Here is a 26,364-nt window from a genome sequence, read left to right as displayed (position 1 = left end):
GTGAGATCTGTGGGAGGTAATTGGCAGCAGGCGGTCTCTCAAGTACCCAGATCCAATACCATGAAGGGCTTAATTAATTGACCAGGGTGACTTCCTCCCGTAGAGTTCATGGTCAATGAAGAGCTCTACTGGAAGGGGGAGATTCCAAACCAGGAACTCTCTTGTGTGTAGCGAAATAGTCCTCCTAACAAACAAAACTGTAGAAATAAGAACAGATCAAGAAGACAAAAGAAGACAAAAAAATCTCCCACAAATCTTTTGTATTATTTTTAGGGGTGGGTTTCCAAAATTTCAGCAATGGGTTCTCTGCTCAGTTGCTGGGTGGACGTAGCCATGGCGGGCATGGCCTAGTCAGCCTCCTGCACTATGGTGGGAGGGGCGTTTTCACCTTCCTCAGGTTCCGGATGCTTTCCTCGAGCCTCTGGGAGGCCGAAAACTGCCTCCCCAGGCTCCGAAAGCCGTCCGGAAGGCCTGTTTTTCCCCCTCCCCGAGCCTCCACGCTGGTCCTGCACTTACCTCACATCCATAATGGGCTGCCGGAAGACTCCTGGGACGGGCGTAGTGGGCTGGCAAGGGCAGAGTGTGGTGGGCGGCTCAGCCAGGGGTTGGATTTTGAGGTTCTCTGAACCGGCCATAACGTTAGCTATGGAGTCTCCCAAACCTGGGCGAACCCGTAGCAGCTCTCCCCTGATTAATTTGTCTCATTTTTCCTTGATGCCTGCCACTTTGAGTATTCACAAGTACATATGAGCATTACACTTTTACTAAATAAATGTGATTTCACCCCCAAAATGTTGGAATGAGGCCAAATTCATGTGGATATGTATTTCAAGATATTCTTGAAATTCTTGAGATTTGGCCTTAGGTCATAATCCGATTGTTCCAGTGGTGGGTTGCAGGCGGTACGCCCCGGTATGGGCGTACTGGAGCCTGCCCAGAGCACTGGGCACCATTCTGGTAGAGTGCTCTGGAGGGCCCACCCGCCTGCCTGAGCTCCTTACCTGTCCTTTAAGCCTTTGGTGCTTCTGTGCACGCGCATGGCGCATACAGTGCCAGCGTAATGCTCCCCCAAGCAGCTGGAGCATTGTGCAGGCTTGTGGAAGCCTCACAGGTAAGTACGATGCATGCATGCGCCACACACATCCATGTGGCTGACACTGGGCCCATTCCAACCGTACCAGTTGGAATGGGATCTAGAACCCAGCACTGGATCGTTCCCATAGATTCCTGACTCTAAAAAATATATGTTTGGTTTGTATCATTTCAAATGGCCTTCATGTTAGTGCCTTAAGAACAATAGCAATAGCAATAGCAGTTAGACTTATATACCGCTTCATAGGGCTTTCAGCCCTTTCTAAGCGGTTTATAGAGTCAGCATATTGCCCCCAACAACAATCCGGGTCCTCATTTTACCCACCTCGGAAGGATGGAAGGCTGAGTCAACCATGAGCCGGTGAGATTTGAACAGCCGAACTGCAGAACTGCAGTCAGCTGAAGTAGCCTGCAGTGCTGCATTTAACCACTGCGCCACCTCGGCTCTTACAATTTCTTTTGGACTTATGGCCAAGCAGCTTCCATAAAGTTTCTATAAATCTTTTCAACCTCTCAAACTTGTAAAATATAGATACAGAATCTGTTTTGCTTAGCTAGCCCATAAATAACATGAAAAAGTGGCAGATACAGTATATTAAATAATAGCGGGACACCCAAAACACAAAATCTCATTGGATAGCTTTGGGCTGCTCCCATGTTCAGCCGACTCTACCCTCAAAGATATGTTGTAGAGACAATATTATGCATGCCAATAGTCATAAATGCATAGAAATATCATATGAGAATGCCATAGGTATGTTTAATAACATATACTGTATGTAAAGACTGTAAGTTTTTTGAACGGAAATTTCTCAAGTAACTATAACTTGAGAATATTAGGTCACAGTATATTACATGCATCTCTGCATCCCTTAGGTAAAGGTTCCCCTTGCACATATGCTAGTTGTTCCCGACTCTAGAGGGCAGTGCTCATCTCCGTTTCTAAGCCAAAGAACTGGTGCTGTCCGAAGACGTCTCTGTGGTCATGTGGCTGGCATGATTAAACGCCAAAGGCTCACGGAACACTGTTATCTTCCCACCAAAGGTGGTCCCTATTTTTCTACTTGCATTTTTACATGCTTCCGGACTGCTAGGTTGGCAGAAGCTGGGACAAGTAGCGGGAGCTCACTCTGTTATGTGGTGCTAGGGATTCAAAGCGCCAAATTGCCGACCTTTCTGATCTACAAGCTCAGTGTCTTAGCCACTGAGCCACCGCATCCCTTACTGGCCAGCATTTGCTTAGTTTTTACTTTACCATTATTGGATTATTCAGTGCAATCACTATGAAGCATGATTTTGTTTTAATCTTCACTCTGAGACTATCAGAAATACCATGACTAGCCAGCATTAGGAAAACAGACCTGAAGTAGAAATAATATGAAAATCATTTAACAGCTTTCATGGTTTCTGTGGGAACTAGCACACGAAGAAACCCAAGTCAGTTATGGAGGAATTTCTCTTATGCTTTGAAAACAAAGTCCATATTCCACAAGGGTTTATGCAATGTGAATTATTGAGAGCAGTGTGGCCACCTGTCATTCTGGAAGATGATCCTGTGGAATGTAATACTCTAATGGTTGATCGTATTATTAGAGCAGAAGACAGGAGGGAATGCAAATGTGTGACAGTTTTTACCTTGGCTTTATTTATTTACTTTACGTTTTACTTTATTTACTTTTCCGGCAGAAAACTACATAGATAACATATATTTTAGGAGAAATGAAGCATATTTCATTTGCACAAGTAGATGATAAAGTCTAGACACAGTGAAAATATATATTCCTAATTTTCATGCACACAGACACACGCGACAAGAATATCTAACTTCTCAGAAAAAGCTAAGTAACATTTTCAGAGGAATTTATGCAGAGGTGGGTTCCTACCAGTTCGCACCTATTCGGTAGAACCGGTTCGTCAAATCTACCAAACCGGTTAGAAGAGGTTCCACCAGTGGACCCGGAAAGCAGGCCACACCTACAGAAGTTCCAAAATTTTTTGAAACCCACCACTGGTCCTTGGATATGATTATTCTTCACTATCAAGCTCATATTTATAAAACTCAGTGCCTCTGTGAAAGGTAAGGATGACTACTGCGTTTGTGGTGCAATCAGAACATTGCATGTGTTGAAGTTGTTTTAATGCAAACCAAAGATGCCTTTCAAAAAACAAGTTTACATCATATTCTTATGCATGCCAGTGCTGTGTCTGAGGTAATTTAAGGTGGTTCTGACAAGTGTCGTTGGCATCTTCATATCCGGTGACATGGGCGGCAAGCCACTCCCATCTGGTCACATGGGTGGCAAGCCATTCCCACAAAGGAGGCCACACCCACAGAGTAGGTTCGAACAATTTTTGAAACCCACCACTGAATTTATGAGATGTCACTCTGCTTATAAGCAGAAAGTGATGAAATAGGAAATACTCTATATTTAATATTCTGTATCTTATAAGCAGAAGAACAGTGACACTGACATCCCCTAAATTCCAGTGAAGATGTTACCTAGCCTGGTGATGAAATGTTGGGAAACCAACTTTCAGAGAACAAACCTCCACCCTCAATTTGGAATTATTAAGATCAAAGTTTCCACCTTGAATAAAATCTGGAAATGTATAGGTATTTATGAACCTGCCCATCACTTGAAACCAGCCTCTGAAACCCTATTAGCTTAACTTTCAAATTATCAGATACTATGTGCCAACCTTACTCATTGTAACGTTTTTTCCTAAACGCATTTTGTCTGGTCCTTTCACTCTTGCCTTTTTTTTAGAACATAATAATATTTTCTATTACATCGCTTTTAATTGCTACATTTTAACATTTTTTAAGCTAATAGCAACTTGTTTGTACAATGGAATTATATTTAATGCACTGTTTATTTTATTTAGTTTAGTTTATTGTCATTGCAGATCGTACAACGAAATTAAATGCCATCTTCAGTGTACATTATAACTATAAAAATAAAAACACAAACACACATCCTTCACATGCTGTATAATTGAAATTGAAAACCCGTGATATTGCATTAATATTGCACTATATTGTAGAATTCAATATGGTTACTGCCCTGGGATAGAAGCTGTTTTTCAGCCTATCTGTTCTAGTTTTTATTATCCTGTACCGTCTGCCAGATGGTAATAGTTCAAAAAAAGGGTGCCCAGAATGAGATGGATCTTTAAGAAAGCTTTGAACTTTCTTAAGGCAGAGGGAGCAATAAAGCTTTTCCAAAGAGGGGAGAGGGCAACTAATGATCCTCTGGGCAATGATGTTGACCCTCTGGAGTGCTGTCCTATCTCTCACTGTGCAATTGGCAAACCACACACAGGTGCAATAAGAAGTTAAAATACTCTCTATGGTGCAGCGGTAGAAGGTCACCAGCAATTTTTCATTCAGTTGTTGTTTCCTGAGACGTCTCAGGTAGTACAGTCTCTGCTGGGCCCTGTTTTATTATTTTAAAATTTATGTTTATATTATTGGTTACCAGATTTAGTGAGTCCAAAAAGACATTATCGACATCGTCTATTGCCACACAGTCCCGAGGGAAAATCCAGAGGTAGATTCAGATATCTGTGGTTTGTGATGATATAGTCTTCGAAGGTGACTCACCACTTCATATTTTACATGTATCTGTATGAGTGGCAAGTTTATCACACCAAGATCTTGGCACCAGCTAAGAGATATATGTACTGCAGGAAACACATCTATTTTAGCTCTTAGACATGTGAACTTTTAATGCAACTCATAATTTGGTGGGGGAGGGGGTGTGAAACAACTTATCCTTTTTCATGAAATATAAGAAGATATAAGCATATCAGATAGAGAAACCACACCAGAGAATAATGATTGTAAATCATCTTTAAGTCATTTATTTGACATGCCATCTGGCCCCATTAGAGATTTGTACCCTTTAAATGACTATTCCTGAATATTATTACCATTAACGACACAAATCAAGAACATGCATTTAAACTGAGACCTCTATAACTTAATGCCTCTTGAACATTATTTCCTGCCTAAACAGTCCTGCTGAGATTATCTTTAGCTGAGTGCGACTTTTGTCTTAAATAAACCAAATTAATCTTGAAGCTTGCAATGCTTTCCCAGCTTTTGGGATTCTGAGAGTTTAGGAATTTCCCGTGTACCTCAGAAGCCCACGAGTGGTTTTTGAAGTGTTAAGTATCAGTAAATAGAGATGGGAAGACATTGCTTGAATATTGTAGATTTGAAACAATTTGTAAAATGAAATGCAGCTATTCTTCCCAATACACTCTTCTCCAGGTTTTGCAATACAGTTCTCCAATAAAAATAAACACTGAAACAATGTAAATAAAGGTATATTTGAGAAAACAGCTATAGAAACATGCATTCAAGTGCATGCAAATCCTTATAAAAAGTTAAAAAGGTTTTAAATGATAAAGAAATGGAATAAGTTGATGAAGGTTGGAAAAATGAGAAATGGAATAATAGCAAAAAGATAAGAGTCTTTCATACTTATATTATTAATTAAAAAGGGGGGGGATAAAAGAATTTGCATTATAGAGTACTGTAGAAGAGTAAAAGTCTGCTTTCTGGCATAATCAAGACATGCTGGAGGAACAAATATTTGTATAGGTCTCAACCCATTGGAATAATCTCCTGGGAATATTCCCTGGCTTTTATTTTCTTTCACATAGCACCAGGGGTGGGTTCCTGCCAGTTCTAACCTCTTCTATAGAAGAGGTTCCACAAATCTACAGTGCTGTTTAGAACAGGTTCCAGCTCCCTCCCCCCGCCCATCCGCACATCATCAAGATGAAAAGCGAGAGGAGGAATTCTGGGAGTTGAAGTCCACAAGTCTTAAAGCTGTCAAGTTTGAACACCCCTGGGTTTTTTCCCCCCTAAAGGGCTAGGGGTGCAAGGGTCTTGTAACTTGACAGCTTTAAGATTTGCATGCTTCAAATGCGAGTTTCTGAGCCAACATTTTGGTTGCTAAACAAGAGCATTAAGTGAGTTTCACCACATTTTACAAGTTGGCCATGCCCACCTGGTCACATGGCCACTCCCACAAAGCAGGCCACACCTACAGAAGAGGTTCTAAAAAATTTTGAAACCCACCACTGCATAGCACTGTATATATACATGATCCTCATTTTGCAAAAATGCCTATTTTTCATTTCTTACGGAATATTAAAATTATTCCAGAAATCTATATTGTGTTGGATTCTTGAAATATGTTGATGTTGGTGATCCAGCTCAGATCCTGTAGGTGGGACTGAAGTTGTATTCTGCCACATAACATCCATGTGCATGACTGGAAGATGAAATTAAAGGTAAAGGTTCCCCTTGTATATATGTGCTAATCGTTCCTGACTCTAGGGGGCAGTGCTCATCTCTGTTTCTAAGCCAAAGAGCCAGCGCTGTCCGAAGACGTCTCCATGGTCATGTGACTGGCATGACTAAATTCCTACAGAATCCTGTTACCTTCCCACCAAAGTGGTCCCTATTTTTCTACTTGCATTTTTACATGCTTTTGAACTGCTAGGTTGGCAGAAGCTGGGACAAGTAATGGGAGCTCACTCCGTTACGCGGCACTAGGGATTCGAACCGCTAAACTGCTGACCTTTCTGCTCGATAAGCTCAGTATCTTAGCCACTGCTAACTGCTAAAAACTGAAATATGTAGGAAGTTGTAGGAAGAAGGTCTGAGTAGAACTTTGTTGTACTTCTGTCTGCTAGAACACATTGTATTACATTTTACTGTATTGTTTACAATACATGTAAAATGTATTGTTTTATATAAGGCATTTTGCAAATATTTGTCAGGTGTCCAAGGACATATTCCAGCACAACATTTGAGCAGAACCCAGACAAAAAGATTGGGTAAGGAATAAGGTAGGACTGGAACATGTTAAGCTACCTAGACTAAATAGGGAGCAAAAGTTCAGGTGCTTCCTTATAGAGCTGGCAGTTCTGCTGTCTTGAACAATAATCTCAGCTTGGCATGGTTGCTGGGTCTCCCAACCGTCTTCATCCAGACAGCAAAATCTGCCTGGCTTAATCACTTAACCCTTCTTGCCAATCACAATATCTCCAAGATAGCAGAACAAAGGAGGTGGAAGAACTATGCAGTTTTATGTCATTGGATTGATGACGCACTGTTGGGAAACAAGAAACTTCACATGCATTTTCTCTTACAATAATGCTCTTCTTGGAGGGATGAATGCACAATTTCCTGACAATGTGGGAGTCAAAGCTGTGAGATGTAATGGATTTGAATAAAGTCTGCCTCTGGAGTTGATAAATATATGTAGGAAAGTAAAAGATAGAATTATGAATGTGGCTTAAAATGTATGTCAGAAAGTATGAATTGGTTCTCTGTGTCTGTCTCTCTCTCTCTCTGTCTCTCTCTCTCTCTGTCTCTCCCTCTGTGTGTCTGTTTCTCTCTGTCTCTGTCTGTCTCTCTCTGTCTGTCTAGCTGTCTATCTCTCTATCTCTGTTTGTTTCTCTCTCTCTCTCTCTCTCTCTCTCTCTGTCTATCAGATAGATAGATAGATAGATAGAGAATCAATTCATACTTTCTGAAACACATTTTAATCTGTCTATTTAATCTGTCTTTATATCTGTCTACCTCTCTATCTGAATGTTATAACCCAGTGAATAATGAACACAGAAGAATCAGACATACCGTAGGTTTTTGCAAAATCGTGCAACATTCTAAATGAATATGATCTACGTGAAAAATTTTCTGCTAGGTGACGTGAATAGCTGAATGGATTAGAAAAATGCAAAGGGAATGAAAATGGTGACAGCTGAATGTTTACTTAGAAAAAGATCTGTCCTTATTATGTGGTTTAAACTTAAGTCTTTTCTTATAAACAAATGGCAAAGGAATGAATAAAAAATTATAAGCATACTTGATTTAATGCTTCATGATGAAATATTGAGATAATTAGTGAAAAATACAATGACTATATGTTCTGAATGTGGGGAAGATGACTTTTTGGTTAAGAGTGGACCTTGGGGGAAAAGACATGAGAAAAAAAGAAAGAAGTGAAAGTGGAATGACTGAAAGTTTTAAAAAAAGTCTTTTATGAAAAATTATAAAGTCAGATTAAGATACCAATGAAATCAATAGGAAATGGGGATACAAATGGTTATCCAACATCTTCTTAAAGACTTCAAGGGTTGGGGCATTCACAACTTCTGGAGGCAAGCTGTTCCACTGATTAATTGTTCTAACTGTCAGGAAATTTCTCCTCAGTTCTAAGTTGCTTTTCTCCTTGATTAGTTTCCACCTATTGCTTCTTGTTCTGCCCTCAGCTGCCTTGGAGAATAGTTTGACTCCCTCTTCTTTGTGGCAGCCCCTGAGTTATTGTGAGAAGTCACAGAGTGCCTTTAATGCATGTGGAGTTGGGCGAATGGGATTTATGAAAAAAAAATGCTTGAGGTAAAGAATCTGCCTATGAGGAAAAAAATGCATAAAGGACAATGATTCCTGCAAACAGTGTGAATTATAGTATACAACTGTATGTACAGAAAAATGGCAATAAAAGTCTAATCTTGTTGAGGGATGCTTAAGATTTAAAGAGGCAGAAAAAATACAGAGTGATTTTTAATGGAAATAAAATTTTGGGGAGAAGTGGGTGAAGATGAGAATAGCAGAAGTTGCAGTAGAGGTGAATGGAATTCAAAATAAAAATAATGCAACTACATGAGATGAAATTGAAGTGGTGGAACGCTGGAAGAAGCACTTCGATGAACTCTATGAAAAGAACAGTAATATCTTGAAGAGCGGAACTGAAACTAATACTATACTGTCCGAAGAAATGTTGAAAAGGAGGTCATAAATTCCATCATAATGATAAAAAAACCGGTAAGAGTGTAGTTATATGGTGTGGATAAATTGGAGCAAACAAATGTATGTTCCTTCATATTAAAAAGCGGGAAACGAATGGAGGAATTTTAATACATGCAGTGCTGATAGAAATGTAGGCTGTATGGTGTGATCTATCGTGATGAATGAATATGGGTTGAAAGGAACCAGAGTGACGTGAATAAATGGCATCCTTCTTTGTACTTGATTATAAGGAAGAGTGTCAGACATGTCAGGAGGGACATAAAAGTAAGTTAAATGCAACGAGAGTAGGGTATCGTAGAAAAGTATGTGGTAAAACAAGAATCAATTGAATAAAAAAATTAATGGGTGGTGAATGAATGAGGAGCAACCAATATGAAGGAAGCACATTAGGATGGTCTGGTCATCGAGAGAGAATGAATGAGGATCAAATTCCAAAACAAATATTTGAAGAAAGAAAGAGTTAAGCTGAGAGAAAAGGAAAGACCAGGACATTCGTGGCTGATGAGATCTTCAAAAAGACAGAGGTGAGTTTAATGAGTAAAAATCCAATATAAGAAACTGTGTACAAATGTGTTGAAAGTAAGGATAGTTTGGAAGGGTCATAAAGATGTTGAGTTATAATGAATCTTTTTTTTAATTGAAAAATTTAGAAAAAAAAGTTTTACAAATATATACCTCCCTTTCCCCCCCAAACCCAACACCCCCCGAACTCCCCCCCAACCTCCCAGAGCAAATACAGGGTATAAACATTAACATCCATATTCTAAAATAAGCTAACAGACTTTAACATCATCCCTCACTTGCACTTTAACTCCCCTTTTGGAAAGCTAACTTTAAGCAAATTGTATCCTTGCTTGCTCATTCATTCATAAGTTATCTGGAATTTCTTAGTCCCATATTTATTCTGAATATAATCAATCCATCTTCTCCATTCCAGCTTGTATTTCTCATCTGAATGGTCCTTAAGATATGCTGATATTTTAGCCATCTCTGCTAAGTTTGTTACTTTTAGCATCCATTCTTGAATAATAGGTAATTCTTCCTTCTTCCAGTACTGCGCCACCTTCCAGTACTGCGTCTTGCTGCTGTTGTAAGGTTCAAAATCTTATTAGTCTCTATAACCGTACAGGCCTGTTTTCAGATATTTGGAGATGGAATGAGTTTGTTACAACTGATCAAATAAAATAATGAGATCAAAAATATGCAACTTTGTCAATATTGCATAGAAAAGAATAGAAGAATATAATACTAATATTTGGCCAAGTGTGATTAGATGCACAAGGAATTTGACTCTGATGCAGAAGCACTAAAATAAAGAAATCAAACATATTATGGTAAGAGATGGATCCCTGACTGAAGTCTCTCTCTCTCTCTGCTTCTGTCTGTCTGTCTGTCTGTCTGTCTCCCTTTAACTCTCTCTCTTTATTTCTCTCTCTTTCTCTTTCTCTCTTTCTTTTATCATCCATCTCCACTTCCACCTCCATCATCTTGATCCCTCCCTCCCTCTCTTTCTCTCTCTCATCTTTCTCTCTTCCTCTGAAAGGAATTGCTCTACTGCTGACCTGTAATGAGAGAATGTGGGAGGAGTACTTGGATTCGGGCAAAATCTTCCTTAATTGGTGTTACATATGTAAATAGAGAGTGAAGCCTTTAGAGAGAGGCTTCACTCAGGTCTGTCTCTTAAATAGGAACACCCATACTATAAGATCATTGGTGCAATTGAGCGGCAGAATAAAAGAGCAATCTCATTGGCTGAGCTGCCTGAGAGGTCCCTTTAAGAGAGGGAGTTGTCAGAGAGCCAGCCACTTCGATGTACCAGTCTACTCAATTAAGGGTTGAAGTCACCATGCTAGTCTCTTCATTCACCCCAACTTAACAATAGGATGTGAAAAATAAGCAACTCGGGGCCATAGCGAAAACTGTGTTCTGCATTGCTAACAATCATCACTTAGAACAGGGGTGTCAAACTCAATTTCATTGAGGGCCGTATCAGGGTTGTGTTTGGGGGGGGCAGGGGGGCCATGACCAGGGTGGGTGTGGCCAGCTCAACATCACTCATGTTGGGGAGCCTGTGGGGGCCCGAACACTTTGCCAGGGAAAACAAGGTCCCGAGCTCCATTTTTGGCTGCAATGGCCTCCTGCAACCTTCTGCCAATGAAAACAGAGCACAGAAGGGCTGCCCTCGCCCCTCCCAAGCTCCGTTTTTATTGGCAGGGCCCTGAGGGCTGATCCTTCACCAATCCGGCCCCTGGGCCTTGAGTTTGACACCCTTGACTTAGAAGGACACCCCAAATTGTGATTGGAACATTAAAAGGTGCCTTTTTAGAGGTATTTCTCATCTGTTGAAACATTGGCACTGAACCTTAAGCTTCAGAAATCAATAGGCATTGGATCGTGTGTGTGTGTGTGTGTGTGTGTGTGTGTGTGTGTATATATATATGTATGTTATATTTATGCTGATAAATAAATAAAGGGAGACTAGTATAGATCTATTTCAAGCTATTTAGCTCTCATCAGCTAGCCACACCCTTGTTGGGAATCGAACCTGTGCTTCCCAACAAGGGTGTGGCTAGCTGATGAGAGCTAAATAGCTTGAAATAGATCTATATTAGTCTCCCTTTATTTATTTATCAGCATAAATATAACAAATGTAACAAAAAGGCAACAGTAAAAAATATTGGGTTTCTGTCTGGATGGTCTCTTGTGACGAGCAGAAGACAGAGAGTGGAAGTGTGACCTTCCTTCCATATTTGGGCATACCAGGGGTTAATTTCAGTGACCTAAATGCCCCCATTCAGTGCTAGTATTCTACCGGTTTGGACTGGATCACCCAAACTGTAGTAGAAATTGCGGGGGGCCTCGCCCACTTACCCTAACTCTACGGCATCCCATTTAGACCCTTTTTTTCGCCAAAAGCACATGCGCAGAGGTGGCGCATGCACTCCCATTTGTGAACTGGTAAGGGAAGGTAAGTGAATCCCACCCCTGCTCCCATGGGGTGAAAAGGTGAAGACTTATGAAGATTTCAAAAATATTGAAGAATATTGAACTATGGAATAACAATCACTACTAAGAGTAGATTTGAGAAGGAGAGTGAATGCAATACAAATTATAAATATGGAATACAGAAAGCCTTTGTTGTTGTTGTTCTTGTTGTCATTCAAATTTGGGCAACCTTTTCCTCCCATATGCCAGGACTACTGTGTTTTCCTGAAAATAAGACAGGGTCTTATTTTTTGACCCCCCCAAATAAGGACTTGGCCTTATTTTCGGGGAGGTCTTATTATTTTTGAGGTGCAGGCAAACTCATGGCTGCTGCTATGTTGCAATGTCATTGGGGAGGGTTTTATTTTCAGGGGAGGGCTTATTTTTAGCACATGTGCTTGAAAGCCCAATTGGAGGGAGGTCTTATTTTCGGAGAAATGGGGTATCGTGGCTTCTGTTTTTCCCATCTGCGTAAACGTCACAGTCCATTTCTACTGCCAATTCAGAGATTCAGGGATTGTGTGGTGGCTTGGAACCCTGCTTGATGCTATCTCTACTGTAGTAGACTGCAAAAAAGGATAACTATGGTTTTACAGTCACATAGACTCTGCATAGCTCTAAATGCAAAGAAGAGCTCTGGTAGTTGCCCAGAGCTGTGTGACATGTTTCTTCATCGGACAGTGACATCTGGCACATTTCTCTCCTTCCCCCTTGTCCTTGTTAACTTTGTTTTCCTAAAGTTTCTCATGCTTACTGGGGCAAGAGACTGCTGACTCTTGTCTTTTTCAGACTGATACACATTCCTTTGTGGCTTAGAGTTGCCAAATGCATAGTTCAACATTTAGAAATCCGTGTCTGTGTCAGAGGCTGGCAAATAAATGCCTAAAGTGATTAAATCAATAACATACAGATGACCCTGACAACACATACCAAGCCGAACAACTATGTTGCGGTGAGCCTCTTTCACAGCTACAGCAAAATGCATCTTTGCTTACCAGATATGGGCAAAACGGAATACGTCAAAATTAAAATGCGTAATGTAGTAGTTAAACAGGAGGTAGAGAAAACCAGTCATGTTCAGTTGCGAAAATCACTGCGCGACTGTAGAGAAGTCACTTAACAGAATAACAGAGTTAGAGAGCTTCTGGTCCAGTTATGGTGAATCTTTTCGCCGTTACATGCCAAAAGTGCAATAATGCAATGCACGTGCAACCCCCACCCCCGTGCGTGTTCTGACCCACTGTGCTTGCACATGTGACCCCTGCATGTACCCCACCCCTATGCATGCATGTGTGACACCCCCTTGCCCCCGCTCACATGACCCCCTGCACACGCCCCCCTGACCGAGACCCCAAAACCAGCTGGTTGGCAGGAGGTGTACGCACATGCGAGGTTGAGTTGACCTGAGGCAATGGCTTGCATGCCCACAGAGAGGGCTCTGTGTGCCACCTGCGGCATGCGTGCCATAGGTTCGCCATCACGGTTCTAGTCCAACCCCTTGCATAAGCGGGAGACCTTGCACCGTTCTGGACAAATGGCTGTTCAATCTCTTGTTAAAAACCTCCAGTGATGGAGTAGCCAGAACTTCTGAAGGCAAGCCATTCCACAGGTTAATTGTCCTCACTGTCAGGATATTTCTCCTTAGTTCTAGGTTGCTTGTCTCCCTGATTAGTTTCCACCCATTGCTTCTTCCTTTGCTTTCTGGTGCTTTGGTAAATAGGTTGACCTGCCTCTTCTTTGTGGCAACCTCTCAAATATCAGAACACTGCGATCATGTCACCCCTCTTTTTACAAGACTAAACACAGGTCTTTCCTATGTTTTAGCCTCCAGTCCCCTAATAATCTTCCCTGCTCTTCTCTGCACTCTTTCTAGAATCTCCACATCTTTTCTACATCGTGGTGAGCAAAACTGAATGCAGTATTCCAAGTGTGGCCTTACTAAGGCCTTATAAAGTGGCATTAACACGTCACGTGATCTTGATTCTATCCCTCTGTTTATGTAGCCTAGAACTGTGTTGGCTTTTTTGGCAGCTGCTGCACACTGCTGGCTCATATTGAACTGTTTCCCTACTAAGACTCCTAGATCTCTCTTGCAGTTATTGCTGTTGAGCCAGCTCTATAACTGTACATGTTATTTCTTGCCTAAGTTCAAAAGCTTACTTTTCTCACAATTTCACAATTTCATTTTTGTTAGGCAGGGCCAGTGATGGGGTTCAAATAATTTAACAATCGGTTCTCTGCCCTAATGATTTCTTCCAACAACCAGTTCACCAAACTGCTCAGACAGTTAACAACCAGTTCTCCCGAAGTGGTGCGAACTGGCTGAATCCCACCACTGGGCAGGCCCCAGTATTCAAGTCTGTTGTGATCCTTCTGGATCATGAGCCTATCTTCTGGGGTGTTGGCTATTCCTGCCAGCTTAAACGTTATTTGCAAATTTGCTGAGTTCCCCTTCTATTCACTCTAACATTTCACAGGGTTTTTATTGGGAAGGGGACCAGGCATAGCAAATCCTCTTGCAATTGACACCCATAATGAATTTCTTTTTAAAAAGTAAAAGTCAATAGTGATGTAACTTTCTTTAATATATACAATGATAGAAAAATTACAGCTGTGTTGGATTTTATTCAAACATTAAGTACTGTATTGACTATGACATCTTTCTGCACTTACAGTGGAACTAATTAAATCCTAGGGGGAAAAAATCCATGTTTCCTGAATTTTGCTATAACAGAGTCATAGATTTCTAGTAATTTCTACTTTGAGTTTGGAATAGTTATAAAAGATATATTCTGTCCAAATTGATCAGAGAGTTGACTGTCCATCTCAGATAGACAGTGATGTCTTCCTCAGTGGATGGCCTGGAGTTTCTCTTTACCTTTTAGCGAAGCCTCAACTCCAATTGGCTCCAGCATTTGGTAGGGTTTCCTCCCCTCCAACTATTTTATCCTGCCAAGCTTTTAAGTTGTCCACTGATGAGCAGCTGCCATTTTTATTATCTTGCAGTCGATGCAAAAATGGCCCATTAAGTCAATTAACTTTCCTTGCTTATGTTTTCACACCTGTCCAGAGGTGGGTTCGTACCAGTTCGCACCAGTTCGGTAGAACCGGTTTGTCAAATCTACTGAACCGGTTAGAAGAGGTTCCACCAGTGGACCCGGAAAGCAGGCCACACCTACAGAAGAGGTTCCAAAAATTTTTGAAACCCACCACTGACACACACACACACACACACACACACAAACACACACACACAGACAGACTCACACAGAGAGAGAAAGAGAAAGAGAAAGAAAGAAAGGAAGAAAGAAAGAAATAAAAAAGAAAAAAGAAAAAGCGAGAGAGAGATGAAAAGAAAAAAAGGAAAAAGGGACAGAGAGACAAAAGGAAGGAAGGAGAGAGAGAGAGAGAGAGAGAGAGAGAGAGAGAGAGAGAGAGAGAGAAACAGATGTCCGGCAAGCCACTCCCACCAGGTCACATGGCTGGCAAGCCATTCCCACAAAGGAGGCCACACCCACAGAGTAGGTTCGAAATTTTTTTGAAACCTACCACTGCACCTGTCTTAAAGCTCATTACTCCCTTCAACTTTTATTGGCTGGAAGTTTTGAAGAAGAGATTGAGCAAGCATTTGTCTGAAATAGTGTCGGTTTCTTGCCTGAGCAGAAGGTTGCATTAGAAGACTTCCAACTCTCTGTATAAGAGTGGGATGATTTGAACACTTCGGTATAATTGTATGCAATGACCATTTTATATTAGAAAGATCTTTGTATATTAAACGGACCAATGATGATGTAATGAACAATTGATATACATATGATTTGAAATACTTAACCACTATATGGATTAATAATTAATAATGGAAAACTATTCTTGGAACTCTGGATGATTGGTGACATTTTGGTCAATTGAAAATATGAATGTATATTACAAATTAATGGGAATTCTTTGTTCTAATTTCCGCTTTTTCTCCTTGGAGATAGGTGATATTATAATACTTTAAAGACTCATTGTTATTTGACAGATAATTATGAATTCAAGGAAATAAGGATTGTTACCAATGAAAGAATGTTAATGGTAATTTGAACACATAATGCTCAATGACAGCGAAATATTCAGTTATGTTTAATGCAAAACCAGTGATGTTATTCTTAATCTTAAGAATGATGCACAAAAACTTGTAACCAAACGACATGCTTGATGAAATGGAGGAAAGTTTTTTATTTTGCTCTTGTTTTGTATGTGTTGTTTTGTTTTGTTTTAAGAAAAAGAATAAAAATATATATTAAAAAAAAGAAGACTTCCAACTCTCTTATTCTGTTACTCTGAATGCTTCTGTGGTGACTTGGGGCAAGGCATAGAAGCAACACACCCAGCTGATAGTTTCTCTTTCTGGCTCCAACTTTCCCCCAAACGCTCCCACATTTATGGCAAGTCCCAGAGCAGAGTGCTCATGCACACCTCCAGCAGCCCCTACGGATGAGTAGTCCAGCAAAACACTGTTAGCATGATGGCTTCCAGGCAAGAAGCCCAACGAGGCAAAGGAACGAGCAATAAGGCAAGAAGTCCAGCAAACTCCAGATGTCAGCAACAGCACACAAAGCTCCATGAATTCAGTGCTTGTTCCCGATGAATGGCCCTCCCCACAGCATCTTGGACTTCTAGTCCAACCCCCTGCTCAAACGGGAGATCGTATACCATTTCAGACACCTGGCTGTCCAGTCTCTTCTTAAAAATCCAGAATAAGCACCATCTTGGGTGTTTTGCAGGGGTGGGTTCCAGCTTCTTCTACTTCCGGGATGCACTTCGGGCTTGGGAGTGCTTTGGACGGGTCCATGTGCAGTAGAACTGGTTCGGAGGTGTGGCAGACTGAGTTACTACCTACTCGGCCAAACCGAGCCGAACTGGTAGAAACCCTCCTCTGGTGTCTTGCCCACACACTGCAATCCAGACCAGCAGGTAGTCCATACAGGTAGTCCTTGGCTAACAACAATTAGGGACCCTTCAAAGTTACAATGGTACTGAAAACAAGTGACTTATGACCACATCCCACACTTACGACTGTTACAGCAGCCCCATGGTCATGTGATTTACATTCAGATGCTTGAAAACTGGTTCATATTTATGACGATTGCAGTGTTCCCCTTTTGCAACCTTCTGGCAAGCAAAGTCAATGGGGAAGGCAGATTAACTTAAGAATTGTGTTAATTGGAGGTGGTATTCAGCTGGTTCTCCCTGGTTCGGATAAACCGGTAGTGTCAGCTGCGGGAGGCTCTGCCCCCCCCAATGTAATGTATGAGCACTGCGCATGCGCATAAGGCAGTGCGCATGCATTTGAGAACCGGTAGGAAAGGTAAGTGAATCCCACCGCTGGTGTCACTAATTTAACTACTGTAGTAGTTCACTTAACAAATGTGGCAAGAAAAGTCGTAAAACGGGGCAAAACTCACTTAACAAATTTCTCACTTAGCAACACAAATTCCGGGCTCAATTCCATGGTCATAGGTTGAGGACTATCTGTATCTCACATTTGATTATGATTTGGGCAGACAGCCAGTGCATTAAAACAAGGAAACTTTAGTCTTTGCTTCCTCGCTATTCATTTCTAAATTAGCCCAATCTGCAGTTTCTATGGGGCAGTTCAGTATACCTGAAAACAATTGGGATGCACAGTTTTGACTATGCATGGAAGATGCTTCCAGTGGACTGAAGCAAGAACCAGACCATCTGTAACCACTGGGTGGAGGATGGGGGGCAGTGGCAGCTAGAGAATGTGGGTCACAGAAGAATTTTGGTCGCATAAACTGTCATCCTGTAATTCTGAATAATTATTCTGTTCATGCAGTCCACTCAGATATTTTTTACCAGGAGCAGAACGAGATGTAGTGATTCTTGTGCCGTGTTTCACAGCATAGCAGCATAACTACTGTCAGGTTTCTAGCTGGAGGATGACAACATGTTATTTGGAAACCTTCCAGGATGTGTTTTGTTACCTAAAAGTAGACATTTCTGTGAACGTTAATGGGGGTAATGTGGGGTGAGTGATTGTTTGGGAGACTGAAAGGCAGACGGGGATGTTCAGCTGGTCTGAGAAGATGCAACACACTCCAGATGTGACATCTGTGGGAAGGAAGCTTTTCAAAAGAGACTCTGCTTTAATTAACTCATTATGAGTCTGGCTGGAATTTTCCATCTTTAAGCCTTTCTTAAATTGCTTTTGAGGATTTTAGGTTGGCTTTTGATGCTACAAATAGGAATAGACTTTAGCAAAACCTTGGGGGCTTGTTCCATGGATTGTCATGTTTTTATTCTTATCAGAAGCCTTTCTAGGAAAGGGACGAGATGTGAAGTATATTTTTTCCAGAGATATTTGATTAAAAAAATACCCATTCAATATCCAAACAGAATTGCAAATGCTGGGAAGGGAGAGAAAGAGAAGGAGAGTGGGTAGGAAGGGGAAGAGAGAGAGCAGGAGTAGGGAAGAGGTAAGGGAAGAAGGAAGGAGAAGGAGAGGAGGAAGGAAGTAGAGAAGGGAGGGAAGAAGGAAGGAAAAGGAGAGGAGGGTGGAAGGGAGAGAAAGAGAAGGAGAGAGGGTAGGAAGGGAAAGAGAGAGGGTAGGAGTAGGGCAGAGGTAAGGGAAGAAGGAAGGGGAAGGAGAGGAGGAAGGAAGGGAGAAAAGAAAGGGAAAATAAGGTGGTGTTACAACAGGCGCTAGGGATGGTAAACAAAGCAACCCAAACTGTATATTATAACCTTTTAAACGGAATAACAAAGGTATAAGAATGGCAAAGAAAAAGAATAACTACGTATATACTCGAGTATAGGCCGACCCGAATATAAGCCGAGGCACCTAATTTTACCACAAAAAACCTGGAAAAGTTATTGACTCGAGTATAAGCCTAGGGTGGGAAATGCAGCAGCTACTGGTAAATTTCAAAAATAAAAATAGATACCAATAATGTTTTTGAATATTTATTTCAAAGAAAAACAGTAAACTAGCGGTGTATTCAATGAAATACTTCACTCACCTCATGATGCTGATGTCCCGCTGTGATGATGATGTCCCGTGCAGCTGCGGGAGCGATGTCCCGCCTCCTATGACACACGGCACAGTGATTCCTATCATTGGATCACTGTACCAGAGGAGGTGGGACATCGCTATGTGGCTGCTTGCCATAACAAGGAGGAGGTGGGACATCGTTGCAGAGCGGCAGGAGGGGGAGGAAGGGGAATCGTAAGACAGCCCTGCATTACATTAGAACGTGAGGAGGGGGATGGTGCGGTGCGCGCTGCGTGGCAAACTGACACAGAGGGAGGGGAAACTCACAGGGGCACTGGGCCATTCACGAGTGTCACCCAGCGGCATGGCCCCGCCCCTTTTTCTCCTCCATTTCGGGCAAATTTTTCACTGACTCGAGTATAAGCCGAGGCGGCTTTTTTCAGCCCAAAAAGTGGGCTGAAAAACTAGGCTTATACTCGAGTATATACAGTATGTGAATGTATACCTAGAATTGTATGTAAGAGAATAAATGATAGTAAGAATATAAAGCACAATATAGGTAAACAATATTTTGTTATAAATAGCTAAGTATAAATAAATATAGAATAGTACATAAAAATGGATAACGAATAAGGGGACCATGAATGCAAGATAGAAATGTAAAGAAGGGAAAACACTAACTGTAAAGAAACGGATACGGAACTGCTGTATGATATATGATGGAACTTCTTGTTCCTATGTTGTTTTAAGTCATGTGTTTGTTTTTGTTGATGTGTTTATGTGTTTAAAATAAATTTTTTTAAAAAAGAATTGCAAATGCTGGCTTCGGTTTTGTTCAGTTTTTATGTTGATTCTCTAATTTCATCCTGAAATGAAGCTAACTTCTCTTCCCCCAAAATATCTGAGTAATCCCCGCCGCCCCCCAACTCTATTGGATAATACGACGATTCTTTCTTTTACTGAAAATGGAGGTTTAAACTTTTCTGTGAGGAGAAAGATCAACATTCTGGTCTTCTAAAAGCCATTATAAGGAATATACAGTAATTAGTGAATTATTGGACAACGAATAGAGCAGAGCAAACTTGTTAGTGAACATTATGTATTACCTCAGATTGCAATATCTCATCTGCCTGGAATCCACACTGTATATCGGACATTAACACAACTGAGCAAGTCCAGAGGTCCTCCACTCCTCTGCTCACAACAGAATCCCTTATGCCACCAGCCATGAAATTTTGGGCTTGGTCAACCTGGAACTACACTGCCTACAGTCTGACCTAACCATAGTACACAAAATTATCTGCTACAACGTCCTACCTGTCAATGACTACTTCAGCTTCAACCTCAATAATACGCAGGAAAACAATAGAAACAAACTCAAGGTAAACCGCTCCAAACTCGATGGCAGACAATACGACTTCAGCAACAGAGTGGTCAATGCCTGGAATGCTCTACCTAACTCCGTTGTTACATCCTCAAACCCCCACAGCTTCAACCTCAAATTGTCTACTGTGGACCTCAACACATTCCTAAGAGGTCCGTAAAGGGGGCGTGCGTAAGTGCACCAGCATGCCCACAGTCCCTGTCCTACTGTCCCCATTTATTTGTATTCATTTCCTTTGTTCATATCCATGTTTATACTTATACCTGCGATCTCGTACATGTTTGACAAACCAAACTTTGAAAAAATATATCAAATTGCTTGGCTTTATCCTTCTGAAACTCCATGATTCCACGGTCTAACTGTCAAGTTGAATATATGTAGTGAAAATAGGTAATAAGTTCTACAGTCATCAACCCCGTCTACTATCAGAAAAGCCAAGGGGGAGCCCAGTGTGATTCTTTCTTCTAAGGCAACATAAATGGTTAAATAATGTCTGTGAGATATTGCTATCCAGACTGATAGGGGACTTATGAAAAGGCCACGAACCATTGTCAGAGTTGTTCTAAGTTGGCAAACTATTTATGTGGACTTTGCCATAAAAGTGATACAATAAGTTGTATTTACTCAATCTATCAGTCAATTGTACTTGAGTTACATCGAACAAGAAATCGCTGCAACAAACATTCATGAAATTTATAATAATCCAAGATTTAACAACTAAAATGTTCAAATAAGAAACGATTCAATTTTTCTTGGTTGGGGCATCCAGTACAAAAAAAAAAGCAGGAAAATCTCTCTCAAGCATTCACCGCTGATTACAATGGAAGATTTATCACAATGCTGCTTTAAAATAATGGGCAAGCTGGCTTTCTAAAGCCCAAGTACAATGGGTAATTTAGTAGATAACGAATACGTTATTCGACATTACTGCAGTCAAATACAAAGAGTAATTCTTTTGGAGGAATGTAAGAACAGCATCCTGTTACACGGGTAGAGGTCCATACCAGGGGTGGGCTCTGGCAGGCACTACTGCTGGTTCACTCATGTGCATGCAGCATGCGCATGCACAGTGAAATTAAAATTGTTCTGTGCCGACGCGGAACTGAAAAACAAGATGGTGCTGCTGCCCGGGAAACTGGTTGGGGGCGTGGCAGGCCTGGGTCGCTGCCACTTCCAGCGACCCAGGCCGCTAAACTACTACTGGTTTGACCAAACTGGTCTGAACTGGTAGGAACCCACCACTGATCCATACATATTAGAAGCCCTTTTAATTTCGGGTTAAGATAAAAACTGAGAGGAGCCTATGTTACAGTTATGTTTCTTTATCGCAAATAGCTTTATTAATCAAGTATCCTGGCAGTAAGTCTGATTTTCCCATTCCTGACTCTAGGGGGTGGTGTCATCTCTGTTTCAAAGCTGAAGAGCTAGCGCTGTCCGAAGACGTCTCCGTGGTCATGTGGCCGGCATGACTAAACACCGAAGGCACACAAAACACTGTTACTTTCTCACCAAAGGTGGTCCCTATTTTTATACTTGCATTTTTTATGTGTTTTCGAACTGCTAGGTTGGCAGAAGCTGGGACAAGTAACGGGAGCTCACTCTGTTATGCGGCACTAGGGATTCGAACCGCCGACCTTTCTGATCGACAAGGTCAGCGTCTCAGCCACTGAACCACCATGTCCCCTTTTTCCCAGCATACAAATACAAACTAAAAGGTCTTTTTTTTTTTTTAGCTCACCCGAGTCTTTGGTTTTGCTCCAGAACCAGCCATTGGAATAGGAAATGCTTTATCTGCACCATAGAGAAGAGGAGGTAAAGGATGTGATGGTGATGGTATGCTCGTTTGCTGGTTATTTAAAGTAATGATGTCAACTGTGCCTCCAGGAAGTGATTCCGAATCCTTTAAAAGAGAAGTCAAATTCTTTATGCTGTTGTGCTGTTAACTTTGTGGAATACATTGTAAAGCATATTCATTTCTTCCCCCCACCCCCTTATTGTACGAACAGCGTTGCCTATATCTGCTGTTCTGTTACTGAAAAGTACTTTAGAACAGAACAGAACAGAACAGAACAGAATAGAATAGAATTCTTTACTGGACAAGTGTGATTGGACACACAAGGAATTGTGCATACGCTCTCAGTGTACGTAAGGAGAATAAAATACATTCATCAAGAATAAAAAGATACAACACTTAGTGATAGTCATAGGTTACTAATAAGCAGTCAAATCATACTAGGAAACAAATAAAGCAATATAAATTTTAAAGATACAAGCAACATGGTTATAGTCATCAGTGGGAAGAGGTAGGTACTAGGAAGGAAGAGAAGAATAATAGTAATACAGTCTTAGTAGATAATTTGACAGTGTTGTGGGGATTATTTGTTTAGCAGAGTGATGGCTTTCGAGGGAAAAAACTGTCCTTGTGTCTAGTTGTTCTGGTGTGCAGTGCCCTATAGCGTCGTTTTGAGGGTAGAAGTTGAAACAATTCATGTCCAGCCTGTGAGGGGTTTGTAATTATTTTCACAGCCCTCTTTTTGATTTGTGCAGTACTTTAAAAGTACTTTAAAGATCAAAGCTTTGGTGTCCTACAAAAAGAAAAAGAATAAAATGTAGTTTTGTTCAGGAGTTTGGAGTTTCAAAATTCTGGCATGTTTTCTCTTGATAATTCCTGTGCATATCATATTCTATCTTCATCTTTTGTCTTTGGAAGCACTTGAAACCTTTCATAACATCTGGGAATCTTGAGTCTGTTGGAGTGACATCATCAGATGGAGCCTCGTGCAGGTGAAGTCTCTGGTTGCTTCTTTTTTTCCCATTTAAAATATGAACCAACATCTGATAACATTCACTTTTTTTCCCAGGGTTTTAAGCCCTCTGTACTGTTTACAGGAAGGACCACAAGCCAGCTTACAGTCATTGCATACAATGAAGTCCCTTTGAATATAGCAGGACGTGCACATCAAACAGTATGTTGGGTTATACAGGGTGCATATGAAATAGAAAAATGGCTATATGCCATTTTAAATTATGGGTGTCAATCAGGGGTTGGTTCGTGCCAGTTCTAACCTCTTCTATAGAAGAGGTTCCACAAATCTACGATGCCGTTTAGAACTGGTTCCAGCTCCCTCCCCCTGCCCATCTGTACCACGCTTGCCCCGCCCGCCGCTCACTGATTGGCTGGCTCACCAATCACCCCGCCCGCCTCTAAGAGTCCTATCTAAACCTTAAAGTCTTAAAGCTGTCAAGTTTGAACACCCCTGGGGTTTTTTTTCTAAAGGGTTAGGGGTGCAACGGTCTTGTAACTTGACAGCTTTCCTGAGCCAACATGACTGGAGGAGGAATTCTGGGAGTTGAAGTCCACAAGTCTTAAAGCTGTCAAGTTTGAACACCCCTGGGTTTTTTTCCCCTAAAGGGTTAGGTGTGCAAGGGTCTTGTAACTTGACAGCTTTAAGACTTGCACACTTCAATGCCAGAGTTCCTGAGCCAACATGACTGGAGGAGGAATTGAAGTCCACAAGTCTTAAAGCTATCAAGTTTGAACACCCTTGGTTGCTAAGCAAGAGCGTTGTTAAGTGAGTTTCACCACATTTTACAAGTTGACCATGCCCACAGTCACATGGCTGGCAAGCCACTCCCACCCAGTCACATGACCGGCAAGTCAATCCCATAAAGTAGACCACACCTACAGAAGAGGTTCTAAAAAAATTTGGAACCCACCACTGGTTATAACAATTAATCAGTGGGACAACTTGCCTCCAGAAGTTGTGAACGCTGGAACACTGGAAGTTTTTAAGAAGATGTTGGATGACCTTTTGTCTAAACAAGTATTGAATGTAGCAGAATCCTTGCAACACCATAATTTCCGTAATCCAACAAAGTTTAATTTAATCAATTTAAATAGCACCTGAGTCAATTCAATTCCTAAATATTATTGAATATTATAGAAAATATAATCCTAATTATAGAAAGGATAATTACTTATCCTTTCTCTATAATCCTTTGGGCGCAATAAATCTGGATGGACTTATTTGGGGCCAGACGCTGAAATTCTTCTTCAGAAAGGCAGGATTTTAAAGCAGTCCCTGAAACCTATTGAGCTTAAACTGAGCAAAGCTGCATCTATACTTCCAAAGCATTTCCAATTCAGCACCAACTACATCAGATCATGTCATTGGTTTGACTTTAATCCCACCTTTAAAAATAGAGGAGCTCTGGCAAGTTTGGAAAGCTTAGACCAGATTTGGTCTAAGAGTCTTATCTTTCCCCAAGCATGGAGAAAGATCAGAGGCAGAAACAGAACCTCGGTCTGCCTTGTTGCCTCCAGATATTCGAGACCAGGGGCCTCCAACCTTGGTAACTTTAAGACCTGTGGACCTAAAGTTTTGCTGGCTGAGGAATTCTGGAAGTTGAAGTCCACAGGTCTTAAAGTTGCCAAGGTTGGAGACTTCTGTTCTAGACTAGAACTCCACGGAGGCACAGCGAGAACAATAATTCTCTGCCTCTGGAAGACAAAGCTAGATCTAAGAAACAGAACAAAAAAAATCTATCTTGGTGTTTTAAGTTTTGGAAGCTGCAGATACTTGAGCTGAAAGGACGGGGGGGGGGGGTGGGTGTGAGAAAAGAAAAAGAAGCAAGTAAATATAAACAACCGGAAAAAGGAAAAGGTTGAGCAAACAGACTTACAGAGATGGGCTTTTTCGGTTGTGTCAATGTGCCGGATGGCGAAGAGCTTTCGCTGAGAGCATTTTCAATATCCTGATCCAGCTGATCCAGTTTCAGAATGAGTAGCACCATGGAGTCCAGTCGTGACTGATCTTGGTCTCTGGCTTCCTGGGGATTAGAACACACAGTTACAGAATCTGAAAGGGCACTTCTGGGAAGGAATAAAAAACTCTCTGTTCTCTAATTTTAACAAAACAGGGTTGAATAATAGGCAACAGGCTCACATTTGGGGAGAAAAGAAGGAGGAGGAGGAGGAGGAAAGGGGTGGAGGGTAGCACTGTGCTGCATTCTCTCATCAATGCATTCTTCGCTCCAAGCCTTGACTTCACCGAGAAGTATTTTCCCTCCATTTGACATCTTTGGCTAGAACTAGATAGGAACTAAGCTATCTTAAAAGGGTAAAGGTTCCCCTCGCACATATGTGCTCGTCGTTCCTGACTCTAGTGGGCGGTGCTCATCTCTGTTTCAAAGCTGAAAAGCCAGGGCTGTCCGAAGACGTCTCCGTGGTCATGTGGCCGGCATGACTAAATGCCGAAGGCGCACGGAACACTGTTACCTTCCCATCAAATGTGGTTCCTATTTTTCTACTTGCATTTTTAAGTGCTTTCAGCAGCTGGAACAAGTAACGGGAGCTCACTCCACTACGCGGCGCTAGGGATTGGAACCGCCGAACTGCCGACCTTTCTGATTGACAAGCTCAGCGTCTTAGCCCCTGAGCCACTGCATCCCTTTAAGTTAGCTTAGCTGAGACCAATCTTTGTAGCCCAATGCCCCCTTTCCTTACCATTCCCCCCCCCCCCCCGTTCTTGCTGTCTGAACACCTCCCTGTTTTGATCAGGCAAGCCACAGGTAGGGAGCGGACTCAGAACTGAGTCCTGTGGGTTCATTAGAGAACTCGAAATCAGGTATTCTGAATTCTGGCCTGGAATAGGAACGAAGTCTTGTTTAGACTGCAGTCCATCTGGTCCCATTCTATATGGGAATCATACTGCACAAAACCTCAAGATCTAAGGCCAAGACATAACTGAGGGAGCGTTGAATCATAACTTAGCAAAATGATATTGCAGTCCAATATGGCTAAAGCCTATGTTGTTCATTTCTGAGGAGTCAATGGCACAAGACCAGGTTTATTAAGGGATCTTAGAGTCCTAGTGGACAACCATTTAAATATGAGCTAGCAGGGTACAGCAGCAGGGTACAAAAAAGCCAACACAGTTCTAGGCTGCATAAACAGAGGGATAGAATCAAGATCCCATGAAATGTTAATACCACTTTATAACACCTTGGTAAGGCCACACTTGGAGTACGGCATCCAGCTGTGGTCACCATGATGTTTAATGTTGAGACTCT

General features: G+C 41.5%; 1 protein-coding gene across 1 annotated transcript in view; it reads right to left on the bottom strand.

Annotated features, from left to right (window-relative positions):
* DLC1 (DLC1 Rho GTPase activating protein) overlaps positions 1-26,364 on the bottom strand; it is a 280,082-nt gene that overhangs the window by 199,478 nt on the left and 54,240 nt on the right. Inside the window, exons 2-3 of the mRNA XM_032224432.1 lie at positions 24,976-25,122; positions 22,031-22,192 (exon numbers count right to left, since the gene is read on the bottom strand). Of these exons, the coding sequence (XP_032080323.1) occupies positions 22,031-22,192; positions 24,976-25,122 (309 nt within the window). The remainder of the gene's footprint in view (positions 1-22,030; positions 22,193-24,975; positions 25,123-26,364) is intronic.

The sequence above is a fragment of the Thamnophis elegans genome, chromosome 9 (genome assembly GCF_009769535.1).
Source record: "Thamnophis elegans isolate rThaEle1 chromosome 9, rThaEle1.pri, whole genome shotgun sequence".
Taxonomy (NCBI): domain Eukaryota; kingdom Metazoa; phylum Chordata; class Lepidosauria; order Squamata; family Colubridae; genus Thamnophis; species Thamnophis elegans.
This window is presented reverse-complemented; position numbering and strand designations above follow the sequence as displayed.